The sequence below is a fragment of the Mobula birostris genome, chromosome 6 (assembly GCF_030028105.1).
Source record: "Mobula birostris isolate sMobBir1 chromosome 6, sMobBir1.hap1, whole genome shotgun sequence".
NCBI lineage: Eukaryota > Metazoa > Chordata > Chondrichthyes > Myliobatiformes > Myliobatidae > Mobula > Mobula birostris.
This window is the reverse complement of record NC_092375.1, coordinates 114076290-114089712: the sequence shown is the minus strand read 5'-3', so window position 1 is coordinate 114089712 and position 13423 is coordinate 114076290. Positions and strand designations below refer to the sequence as shown.

Here is a 13423-nt window from a genome sequence, read left to right as displayed (position 1 = left end):
GAGGTCGGCCAACTGTGTGCTCTTCCCTCCCAAAACTGCTCTCACCTGCCAGGTGAAGGAGGATTCGACAGGTGTCCTCTCCGTGCTGGTTCCTGGCCGAGACCACCAGCTCCCCAACATCAGCCTTGCTGACCCTCACCATCTTCAGCATGTGCTGGTCATCATCGGTCATGCTCAGCTCATACACCCGAGGTCGGTGTGTCAGCTCCACACCGTTCCTGACACAGACAGACAGAGCCAGGGAGGGAGGGGAAGGAAGGGAGAGGAGAGGAGAGGGGTGTGAATGGGAAAGAGAGAGGGTGGGAGAAGGGGATGGGGAGAGAGAGAGAGAGAGAGAGAGAGGGGCGGGGAGGAGAGGGAGAAGGCAATCAGAGTGAAACCAAGAGAGGAAAAAAATGAGAGTTGGGAGAAACAGTGAGAGAGAGAGATAGGGAGAGAGAGAGAGAGAGAGAGAGAGAGAGAGAGGGGTTGAGAATGAGGGAGGGAGGGAGAGAGGGAGAGGTTGAGAATGAGCGAGGGAGAGAGAGAGGGAGAGGTTGAAAATGAGGGAGGGAGGAAGAGGTTGAGAAAGAGGGAGAAAGCATGAGAAAGTGGGAGAGGGAGGGAGAGGAAAAGAAAGGAAGGGGAGCAGAGGGAGAAGGACGGAGGGGGGTGAAGGGCAGGAGAAGGGGAGAGGGGAGAGAAAGAGGGACAAAATGATGAAGGAAGGGAGAGTGGGAGTGGGAAGGGTCAGAGGGATAGAGGGGAGGAGACAGAGAGAGAGAGAGAGAGAGAGGGAGAGACAAAGACAGAAAGAGAATGAGAGTGGGAATAATAGTAGAGTGAGAGAGAGTTGGTGAGGAAGGGAGAGGGAATAAATGAGAGAGTGGGTAGAGGGAGGAAAGTGAGATCAGAAGGAAGGACGAGGGAGAGGAATAGAGAGTCAGAAAGAGAGAGGAAAGGAGTGTGTGGGTGAACAGGAGAAGGCGAGGAGGAAGGGGAAAGAAGGAAAAGAGAGAGACAGGTGAAGAGAGAGAGAGAAAGAGAGAAAGAAAATGCGAAAGCGAGGAATGGTGGGGGGGAGAGGGGGGGAGAGAGAGAGAGAGAGAGAGAGAGAGAGAGAGAGAGAGTATGAGACAGACACAAATCAGTAACACTTCCTGATCTCCCCATCGAGGAGAGCACAGTTTATCCACAGGGTAGGACTGCTTTGTTGGGAGTTGATCCTCGCTGGGATCAGACCAGGAGACCCCGGCAGTCTGCTGCCTTTCCCACTCCAGCCCCAGGCCACCTTCCTCCTCTCCGATGCCCAGCCATGTCAGCTCCAGGACCAGGAGCAGGTGATGCTACATCCACGTGATGGCAGTGTGTGGGAATGATGTCCCCCCCCCCCCACCCCCCACCAGCTGAGAGGATCGAGAACCAGTGGGTCAGATTCTGAAAACAAGGGCCCAGTCACACAGGACAGAGATGAGGAGAAAGATCTTCACGCAATGTTCTCCACCCTGGGACTGTGAGTGCTCAGTTAGACCAGAGAACTGTACAGCACAGGAATAGGTCCTGCGGCCCACAATGTTGTGCCAAACCAAATAAATTAGTAATTATGTGGCCAACTAAACTAATCTCTTCTGCCTACACGATGTCTATATCCTTCCATTTTCCTCACATTCACATGTTTATCTAAATGTCTCCTAATGTTTCTGCTTCAATCACCACCACCCCAGGCAGGGCATTCCAGGCATCCATCACTCTGTGTGCAAAAAATATGACCCCACATCTGCTTTGAAATTACTCTCTCTCACCTCAAATGCATGCCCTCAGGTACTAGACATTTCAACCCTAGTAAAAAGATTCTACTCTGTCTATGCCTCTCACAATCTTGTAAACCTCCGTCAGATTTCCCTTCAGCCTTCGATACTGCAGAGAAAACCACCTCAGTTTTTCCATCCTCTTGTTATAACACATGGCCTCTAATCCAGACTGCATTGTGGTAACCTTCTTCTATACCCTCTTGGAAGCCTTGGCATTCTTCCTATAATGGGGTTACCAGAACTGTACACAATAGTCCAGGTGCAGCCAAACTAGAGTTTTATAAAGCTGCAATAAAACTGAGTGTAGTCAAAACAGGAATACTGGATGTTAAGGAAAACTGAAGGACATGGGGACACTGGAGAAAAATGGCTCTCAGGTAAAAGATCACTCTCATAAGTGACATCCAGAACCCAAAAAATTTAAGATTCAAGACTGTTTAATGTCATTTCCAGTACACAAGTGTGTTGTTGTTGTTCGTCCATCATTAACATCGATGAGGACCTCGACACCAGATGGTGTCGAGACTAGCGCGTGATTTGGATTTAAGTGAGGGAGAGTTGCGCAGCGTCAGCCTCACTCTCTCTTCCCAATTCCCATCTGGATCCAGTGGCAAGACAGAGTCTAGATGGCTGGAGATGGGACTAGGCGCAGTGGATGACCAGGACATCTTCTGTGTCTTGTCCTGCTCTACACGTTCCACGACGCTTGCAGAGACCGCCTTCTTGACCGTTGGACCTTCCATTGGTCTCGTCCGCTCAATCCGCCGGAGTCTGTCTTCACATGCTGGGATAGACAACTCCCTATCTCACCGAGGGTTTGAGACCCGTCGGCTACCCTCACCTGGTTTAGCCGGCTTGTTAAAGCCGTTGCCCGGGGTGTGGCCGCTGTCGCATGCAAACAGCTACGGGGAGCCACAGGTGAGAGCTGAGTGCCAGGTGGGGACCAAAGATGGACTAACCACCCTGAAAAGGGCACGACATGTTCCCCCCCCAGAGGTGCTACCCCTCCCTGACACCCCATATACCAAGTGTAAAGGATAATGAAATAATTGTTATTCTGGATCTGATGTAGCACACAGAAAATGCACAAAAGATAAATAACAAAATAATAAAAATACATAATGTAGCTTATATACTGTATATGTTGATAAAGTGATGCTGGGCTGCACTATAGGTGGAGCTTAACAGTGACTCCTTCGAGCTCACATGAGGAAACAGCTTAATTTCTACTTTTAATGTCTCTCGTTTTCCTTTTCAAGGTGGATAGGGTTCTGTCCGAGACCCTGACCTGGAGTTACACTTAAATTTCAGCTCCTTGCAGCAGTGGGACCCTCTCCTGCTTTTTTAAATCCCAAGGATGAAGCCTAGAAGGTGATCACGCCTTTGGCATTCTGAGACTTTGCAGCTCTGTGGATGAGCTGATTCCATGCCAGTGCTGCTGACTGAAGCATCGCGGGAGAAAATGGAACATTGGGAACAGTGGATTGGCTGTCGGGGGCTCCATACTCGATGAATCGTGCGCTCTCTCTTTCTCGTTGGTGGGGCAGGTTTGTTGCCAATTCTCCAGTTGGAGAACTCAGAATCAAAGTGACGCGGCAGACTTTATCATCGCAAATCAGCAAGTTGTATTGTTTATGTCTCTCCTCCCAATGAGTGACACCTCTCTGCCCCTTTATCAGGGAGAGAGAGAGCCTGTGGTATGTCAGATTGTTGGGTGAACAATTAGTTGTTGCTTTGCAGATCATGGTCTTTCTCGGGGGCTTTGCTATTGCTTGCTTGGTGGGTGGAGGTGGCTAATGCTTTTTGCTGAAGTAAGTAGGGGTGGGGGAGGATTGTTGCTTTGCTGCTGCTTGTGCATGGAGGGGAGAGCAGGGGGTCTTTAGGGTTCTAACGTTTTTACTGTCACTCATTCTTTGGGGCACTCTTCTGTTTCCAAGGATGTCTGCAAAGAACAAGAACTTCGGGATGTATATTGCATACATTTCTCTGATACTAAATGCAACTATTGAAACTACATAAGGTGACCGACAGGAAACAATAAAGTAGTGGTGGTAGGTGGTGTGGAAGGTGGCTTAGTGGGTGGAGGGGTTGATCTTGGGAAAAATAACTGTCTTTGGTCTGGTGGTCCTGGCGTGGATGTTACATGGTCTCCTCCCAGATGGGAGTGGGACAAACAGCCCTTGAGCAGGGTGGGTGGGATCCTTCATGAGCTACTGGCCCTTTCCTGGCACCTTTCTGTACATATGCCCCTGATGGCGGGTAGGCTGGTGCGGGTGATGCGTTGGGCAGTTTTGACTGTCCATTGTACAGCCTTCCTGTCTGCTGCAGTGCAGTTTCCATACCAAGCAGTGATCAGGAGAAAGTGGATCCTGCGGTGTCAGAGAAGGTTAGGAAGTCGTATGGAGGGCTATGTAGAAGGGAAGTGTTAGATTGATCTTAAGGTATGTTAAAAGGTCAGCACAATATCATGGGCTGAAGGGCCTGTACAGTTCTGTACTGTAGCTTGCACGATAGAGAGCACAGAAAAGGTTCACACGGATGCTGTTGGATTAGAGAGCATGTGCTATAACAAGAGCTCGGACAAGCTTGCACTATTTTTGTCTTGAGTGGTGGGGGCCGAGGGGAGAGCTAATTACTTGTAAGATTAAGAGAGGCACGGATGGAGTAGACAGCTGGTATCTCTTGCCCAGGGTCAGAATGTCCAGTACCAGAGGGCATGCATTTAAGGTGAGAGGCTGAACGTTCCGAGGTGATCTGAGGGTGAAGTTTTTTACATGGAGTGTGGTGGGTGCCAGGACTGGTGGTAGAGGCAGACACAAAAGATTGTTTCAGAGGCTGTTAGACAGACACATAAATATGCAGGGGATGGAGAGAGATGGATGACGTGCAGGCAGACGAGATTTAGTTTAATTTGGAATTGTGTTCAGCACAGACACTGTGGGCTGGAAGGCCTGCTCCTGTGCTGTAGTTCTGTGTTCTATGTTCTAAGTTTGTTTGCTCATAGTTGCCAAGGACTGACAAAGTTTAAAGGAGATGCGTGGGACAAGTTTTGTCTCACAGAGTGGTGGGTATCTGGAACACATTGCCGGGGTCGGTGGTGGAAACAGATACAACAAAGAGGCTGTTACACAGGCACGTGAATGTGCAGAGAAGGGAGGGATATAGTACACAGGCTGATTAGTTTAATCAGGCACCCTTAGCTTAATTAGTTTGGCACAACACTGTGGGCTGAAAGACCTGTTCCTGTGCTGTACATGGGGGAGGAGCGGGGGAGGGTGGGGGAGGGTGGTTGGATACCTGCTCCAGTTGCCCTCATCCTGCTCTGGCTCTTGTTCCCAGTTACCTGGTCCAGGTGACGTCTGCCTGCACGTAGTTCAGCGTACAGATTATAGAAGTGCTTTGGTTCTCCACGGCAAACACCACATCTGGTTTGTCTATGAAGCTGGGAGCCTCCTCCAGGTACGGGCCTGTCAGAAGGTACACTGGTAATTTAACGTCAGAAAGTCCCACAGCACAGAAGCAGGCCCTTCAACCCATCTAGTCCGTACTGATCTATTACTCTGCCTAATCCCATCAACCTGCACCTGGACCACAGTCCTCCATACCCTTCCCATCCACGTACTTATCCAAACTTCTCTTAAACGTTGAAATAGAACCTGCATCCACCACTTCCACCAGCAGCTTGTTCCACACTCTCCCCACCCTCTGAGTGAAGAATTTCCCCCTCAGGTTCCCCTTAAATATTTCACCTTTCACCCTTAACCCATGACAGCTGGTTCTAGTCTCACCCAACCTCAGTGAAAAACTCAATTTGTATTTACTCTATGTATAGCCCTCATAATTTTCTATACCCCTTATTTCCCCTAAATTCAACATTGGTTTATTGTTGTCATACATACTGAAACACGGTAAAAAACTTGTCTTGCTGTTTATACATTTCAATTTGTTACACGGGGCATTAAGGTAGTATAAGGATAAACAATAGCAGAGTGCAGAATAAATTGTTAAAGCTACAAAGAGCAGTGCTGAGCAACATGTCAGTGCAGCAGTTAGCGTAACGCTGTACAGAGCTAGCTGTAAGAGTGGGGTTCAGTTCCCACTACTGTCTGTGAGCGTTCGTACGTTCTCCCCGTGACTGTGCGGGTCTCCTCCAGGTGCTCTGGTTTCCTTTCTCATTCCAAAGAAATTAAAGATTAAAGATTAGCTTTATTTGTCACACATACATCAAACCATGCAGTGAAATGCATCGTTTGTGTCAAAGGCCCACACAATCCAAGGATGTGCTGGGGGCAGCCCACAACTGTTGACACTTTTCCAGCACCAACATAGCATGCCGACAGCTCACGAACCCTAACGACCTGTCTTTGGAATGTGGGAGGTCTAATGACGTGCAGGTTAGGGTTAGTAGGTTGTGGGCATGTTATGTTGGTGCTGGAAGCATGGTGACATTTACAGGCTACCTCCGGCACTTCCTCAGACTGTGCTGGTCGTTGATGCAAACAATGCATTTCACTGTATGTTTTGGTAATTCGATGTACATGTGCCAAATCAAGCTAATCTTCTTTTCGTCTTATGCAATAAGGTGCAAGGGCCATAACTAACCAGATTGTGAGGTCAACAGTCCATCATATTGTCCTACAGCAGGGGTCCCCAACCTTTTTTACACCGCGGACCGGTTTAATATTGTCAATATTCTTGCCGACCGAAGTGGGGGGGTGTTCAAGTAGGGTTAAACTCACCTCAACATGTCTTTTACAGTTAGGGTTGCCAACTTTCTCACTCCCAAATAAGGGACAAAAGTAGTAATCAAATCCCGGGACACTTTGCCCCAAGAGACTACCATGACTATGAAGACTTGCACAGGCACCTGTGTGCGCATGTGCGTACGTGCCGATTTTTTCCCCCCACCAATCGGTTTTGCCTTCATCTTCCTGACTACACTGTACATACATTATTTCTACTTTATATAGGCTATGTTTTTATCATATCATTCCTGCTTTTACTATATGTTAGTGTTATTTATTTTCGGTTTTATGTGTTATTTTGTATGATTTGTTAGGTTATTTTTTGGGTCTGGGAATGCTCAAAAATTTTCCCGATAAATTAATGGTAATTGCTTCTTCGCTTTACGCCATTTCAGCATGAAAGGTTTCATAGGAACGCTCTACCTTAGCAGGGGAAATACGGGACAAGGGCGGTCCCTTATGGGACAAACCAACTTAGACCATAAGGCCATAAGACAAAGGAGCAGAATTAGGCCACCTGGCCCATCGAGTCTGCTCTGCCATTCAATCATGGCAGATCCTTCTTTTTAATCTCCTCCAATATCTTGCTTTCTCCCCATATCCTTTCATGCCCAGAGTAATCAAGAATTTATCAACCTCTGCCTTAAACATACCCAATGACTTGGCCTCCACATCTGCCTGTGGCAATGAAATCCACAGATTCACCACTCTCTGGCTAAAGAAATTCCTCCTTATCTCTGTTCTAAATACGTAGATATCTCTCTATTAGGCGGGAGGAGAAGATGGCGACGCGACGTAGCTCGCAGCGGCCACTCCGGTGGTGATGTCTGTTATTTGTCAAGTAGGGTGCCATGCACAATCCTGATTTGATGGAGACGGATGTGAGAGTACGGAGGAACATCTGGTGAAGCTTCTGAAATGCCTGTTTCGCTGCTGCTGCTACTGTGTGGTCCAGAATCTCTGGAGGAGAAGGCCCTGAATCCTCGGCTTTGCTTGTTGCTCGGCGGCCGGGGCGGGGTCAAAGCGCTCGGCAGAGGACGGCACTCGGAGAGGCTGTGTTGAAGGGGCTGGTCGGATGCTTGAAGTTTTCGGACGGACTCAGAGTCCGCTGCGGTTGGGTACTTCCAATGGTGCTGCATCGGCAAGTTGGCGGCGCTTGGAGTTCATGGCAGGGAGAGTTTCTCCCTTCTACCATCTGTGTGAGATGATGAGTCTGTCGGGACTTTGAGACTTTTTTTTACCGTGCCCATGGTCTGCTCATTATCAAATTATGGTATTGCTTTGCACTGTTGTAACTATATGTTATAATTATGTGGTTTCGTCAGTTTTAGTCTTGGTTTGTCCTGTGTTTTCTTGTGATATCATTCTGGAGGAACGTTGTATCATTTTTTAATGCATGCATTTCTAAATGACAATAAATGAGGACTGAGTGTCCTCATAATCTAATTCTGAGGCTGTGTTCTCTGGAATTAGACTCTCCCATCATAGAAAACATACTCCCTACTTCCACTCTATCGAGGCCTTTCAACATTTGATAGGTTTCAATGAGGTCACCCCTAATTTTTCTGAATTCCAGTGAGTAGAGGGCCAGAGCCATCAAACACTCTTCTTATTATTAGCCTTTCAATTCCAGAATCATTTTCATGAACCTCCTTTTAACCTTCTCCAATGTCAGCATGTCCTTTCTTAGATAAGGGGCCCAAAACTGCTCACAATACACCAAGTGAGGCCTCACCAATGCTTTAGAAAGCCTCAACATTACATCCTTGCTTTTCTATTAGACCATAAGACCATAAGACAAAGGAGCAGAAGTCAGCCATTCGGCCCATTGAGTCTGCTCCGCCATTTTATCATGAGCTGATCCATTCTCCCATTTAGTCCCACTCCCCGGCCTTCTCACCATAATTTTTGATGCCCTGGCTACTCAGATATCAATCTCTACCTTAAATACACCCAATGACTTGGCCTGCACTGCTGCCCGTGGCAACAAATTCCATAGATTCACCACTTTCGACTAAAAAAATTTCTTCGCATTTCTGTTCTGAATGGGTGCCCTTCAATCCTTAAGTCACGCCCTCTCGTACTAGGCTCCCCCATCATGGGAAACAACTTTGCCACACCCACTCTGTCCATGCCTTTCAACATTCGAAATGTTTCTATGAGGTCTCCCCTCATTCTTCTAAACTCCAAGGAATATAGTCCAAGAGCGGACAAACGTTCCTCATATGTTAACCCTCTCATTCCCTGAATCATTCTAGTGAATCTCCTCTGTACCCTCTCCAACGTCAGCACATCCTTTCTTACATAAGGAGACCAAAACTGCCCACAGTACTCCAAGTGAGGTCTCACCAGCACCTTATAGAGCCTCAACATCACATCCCTGCTCCTGTAAAAGCTTTTATAGATATGTAAAAAGGAAAAGACTGGTAAAGACAAATGTAGGTCCCCTGCAGACAGAAACAGGTGAATTGATTATGGGGAGTAAGGACATGGCAGATCAATTGAATAATTACTTTGGTTCTGTCTTCACTAAGGAGGACATAAATAATCTTCCAGAAATAGTAGGGGACAGAGGGTCCAGTGAGATGGAGGAACTGAGCGAAATACATGTTAGTAGGGAAGTGGTGTTAGGTAAATTGAAGGGATTGAAGGCAGATAAATCCCCAGGGCCAGATGGTCTGCATCCCAGGGCGCTTAAGGAAGTAGCCCAAGAAATAGTGGATGCATTAGTGAGAATTTTTCAAAACTCGTTAGATTCTGGACTAGTTCCTGAGGATTGGAGGGTGGCTAATGTAACTCCACTTTTTAAAAAAGGAGGGAGAGAGAAACCGGGAAATTATAGACCGGTTAGCCTAACGTCGGTGGTGGGGAAACTGCTGGAGTCAGTTATCAAGGATGTGATAACAGCACATTTGGAAAGTGGTGAAATGATCGGACAAAGTCAGCATGGATTTGTGAAAGGAAAATCATGTCTGACGAATCTCACAGAATTTTTTGAGGATGTAACTAGTAGAGTGGATAGGGGAGAACCAGTGGATGTGGTATATTTGGATTTTCAGAAGGCTTTTGACAAGGTCCCACACAGGAGATTAGTGTGCAAACTTAAAGCACACGGTATTGGGGGTAAGGTATTGGTGTGGGTGGAGAGTTGGTTAGCAGACAGGAAGCAAAGAGTGGGAATAAACGGGACCTTTTCAGAATGGCAGGCAGTGACTAGTGGGGTACCGCAAGGCTCAGTGCTGGGACCCCAGTTGTTTACAATATATATTAATGACTTGGATGAGGGAATTAAATGCAGCATCTCCAAGTTTGCGGATGACATGAAGCTGGGTGGCAGTGTTAGCTGTGAGGAGGATGCTAAGAGGATGCAGGGTGACTTGGATAGGTTGGGTGAATGGGCAAATTCATGGCAGATGCAATTCAATGTGGATAAATGTGAAGTTATCCACTTTGGTGGCAAAAATAGGAAAACAGATTATTATTTGAATGGTGGCCGATTAGGAAAAGGGGAGGTGCAACGTGACCTGGGTGTCATTATACACCAGTCATTGAAAGTGGGCATGCAGGTACAGCAGGTGGTGAAAAAGGCGAATGGTATGCTGGCATTTATAGCGAGAGGATTTGAGTACAGGAGCAGGGAGGTACTACTGCAGTTGTACAAGGCCTTGGTGAGACCGCACCTGGAGTATTGTGTGCAGTTTTGGTCCCCTAATCTGAGGAAAGACATCCTTGCCATAGAGGGAGTACAGAGAAGGTTCACCAGATTGATTCCTGGGATGGCAGGACTTTCATATGAAGAAAGAATGGATGAACTGGGCTTGTACTCGTTGGAATTTAGAAGATTGAGGGGGGATCTGATTGAAACGTATAAGATCCTAAAGGGATTGGACAGGCTAGATGCAGGAAGATTGTTCCCGATGTTGGGGAAGTCCAGAACGAGGGGTCACAGTTTGAGGATAGAGGGGAAGCCTTTTAGGACCAAGATTAGGAAAAACTTCTTCACACAGAGAGTGGTGAATCTGTGGAATTCTCTGCCACAGGAAACAGTTGAGGCCAGTTCATTGGCTATATTTAAGAGGGAGTTAGATATGGCCCTTGTGGCTACGGGGGTCAGGGGGTATGGAGGGAAGGCTGGGGCGGTGTTCTGAGTTGGATGATCAGCCATGATCATAATAAATGGCGGTGCAGGCTCGAAGGGCCGAATGGCCTACTCCTGCACCTATTTTCTATGTTTCTATGTTTCTATATACTCTATTCCTCTAGAAATGAATGCCAACATTGCATTCGCCTTCTTCACTACCAACTCAACCTGGAGGTTAACCTTAAGGGTATCCTGTACGAGGACTCCCAAGTCCCGTTGCATCTCAGAACTTTGAATTCTTTCCCCATTTAAATAATAGTCTGCCTGTTTATTTCTTCTGCCAAAGTGCATAACGATACACTTTCCAACATTGTATTTCATTTGCCACTTCTTTGCCCATTCTTCCAATCTATCCAAGTCTCTCTGCAGACTCTGTTTCCTCAGCACTACCGGCCCCTCCATCTATCTTCGTATCGTCAGAAAACTTAGCCACAAAGCCATCTATTCCATAATCCAAATCGTTGATGTACAATGTAAAAAGAAGCGGCCCCAACACTGACCCCCTGTGGAACACCACTGGTAACCGGCAGCCAACCAGAATAGGATCCCTTTATTCCCACTCTCTGTTTCCTGCCAATCAGCTAACGCTCTATCCACGTATGTAACTTTCCCGTAATTCCATGGGCTCTTATCTTGTTAAGTAGCCTCATGTGTGGCACCTTGTCAAAGGCCTTCTGAAAATCCAAATATACAACATCCACTGCATCTCCCTTGTCTAGCCTACTGGTAATTTCCTCAAAAAATTGTAGTAGGTTTGTCAGGCAGGATTTTCCTTTAAGGAATCCATGCTGAGTTCTGCCTATCTTGTCATATGCCTCCAGGTACTCTGTAACCTCATCCTTGACAATCGACTCCAACAACTTCCCAACCACCGATGTCAAGCTAACAGGTCTATAATTTCCTTTCTGCTTCCTTGCCCCCTTCTTAAATAGCGGAGTGACATTTGCAATCTTCCAGTCCTCCGGAACCATGCCAGAATCTATCGACTTTTGAAGGATCATCACTAATGCCTCCGCAATCTCCACAGCTACTTCCTTCAGAACACAAGGGTGCATTCCATCTGGTCCGGGAGATCTATCTACCTTTAGAGTATTTAGCTTCCTGAGTACTTTCTCTGTCATAATTGTGACTGTGCACACTTCTCTTCCCTACCGCCCTTGAGGGTCTGGTATACTGCTGGTGTCTTCCTCTGTGAAGACTGATGCAAAATACTCGTTCAGTTCCTCCGCCATCTCCTTATCTCCCATTACAATTCCTCCAGCAGCATTTTCTATCAGTCCTATATCTACTCTCACCTGTCTTTTACTCTTTATATACTTGAAAAAGCTTTTAGTATCCTCTTTGATATTATTTGCTAGCTTCCTTTCATAGTTAATCTTTTCCCTCTTAATGACCTTCTTAGTTTCCTTTTGTAAGGTTTTAAAAACTTCCCAATCCTCTGTCTTCCCACTAATTTTTGCTTCCTTGTATGCCCTCTCCTTTGCTTTAAGTTTGGCTTTGACTTCTCTTGTCAACCACAGTTGCATCCTTTTTCCATTCGAAAATTTCTTCATTTTTGGAATATGCCTGTCTTGCACCTTCCTCACCTCTCGCATAAACTCCAGCCACTGCTGCTCTGCCGTCCTTCCTGCCAGTGTCCCTTTCCAGTCAACTTTGGCCAGTTCCTCTCTCATGCCACTGTAATTTCCTTTACTCCACTGAAATATCGACTCATCAGATTTTCGCTTCTCGTTTTCAAATTTCACAGTGAAGTCAATCATGTTATGATCACTGCCTCCTAAGGGTTCCTTCACCTCAATCTCTCTAATCACCTCTAATTTAGCCCAATATACGGGATGTCCCGGCTAATATGGGACAGTTGGCAACCCTATGTTCAAGTTCAACAGTGCGCGACAGGGAATGAGGAAAGGTGCAGCTGACTCATATTGTTTCCTCACGGACCTGCAGCACATGCTTTGCGCCCCGGTACCGCTGTCCTACAGGGTCGTTCAATAGTCTTATAACAGTGGGGTAGAAGCTGTTGTTAAGCTTGGTGGTACGTGCTTTCAGGCTTTTCTATCTTACCTGAAGGGAATGGGGAAAAGAGAGAATGTCTGGGTTGGGTGGGTGGGGTCTTTGATTATGTTGGCTGTTTTATTGAGACAGTTTATTGTGGTCACGTCCAGAGCAACTCCCATAACAAGCGTGGTGATGCATCTGAACAGAATCCTTTTTATGGTGCATTGATAAAAATTGGTAAACAGTCAATGTGGGCACGCCAAATTTCTTTAGCTTCCTGAAGAAGTACAGGTGTTTGAGAGCTCTCTTAGCCATGACGTCTATGTGGCTGGACTAGGACAGGGTGCTGGTGATGCTCACTCCAAGGAAATGGAAGCTCTCCACCTCAACACCGTTGGTATAAACAGGAGCATTTGCACCGAAGGTCAATGACCTTGTGAAGGGAGCTGATGCAAAGGTGGGGAATTATGAAAATAGATACAACAGAGGTAGAGAAGAGTGGGTGCTGGGATTGGAACCAGGGGACATAGCCTCAAGATTTGGGGGAGTAGATTTAGGATGGAGATCAGGAGGAACTGTTTTTCCCAGAGAGTAGTGAGTCTGTGGAATTCTCTGCACAGGGAAGTAGTAGAGGCTACCTCAGTTAATATATTTAAGGTACAGTTAGATAGATCTTTGCATAGCAGGGGAATTAAGGGTTCTGGGGAAAAGGCGGGTAGTTGCAGCTGAGTCCACAGTCAGACCAGCCA

The 13423-nt window shown here is 46.8% G+C and overlaps 1 protein-coding gene across 10 annotated transcripts in view; it reads right to left on the bottom strand.

Moving 5' to 3' along the window:
• spega (striated muscle enriched protein kinase a) overlaps positions 1-13423 on the bottom strand; it is a 392740-nt gene that overhangs the window by 93726 nt on the left and 285591 nt on the right. For all 10 annotated transcript variants that reach the window (XM_072261057.1, XM_072261052.1, XM_072261055.1 and 7 more), the window contains 2 exons: positions 5134-5257; positions 46-218 (listed from right to left, as the gene is read on the bottom strand). In XM_072261057.1, the coding sequence (XP_072117158.1) occupies positions 46-218; positions 5134-5257 (297 nt within the window). The remainder of the gene's footprint in view (positions 1-45; positions 219-5133; positions 5258-13423) is intronic.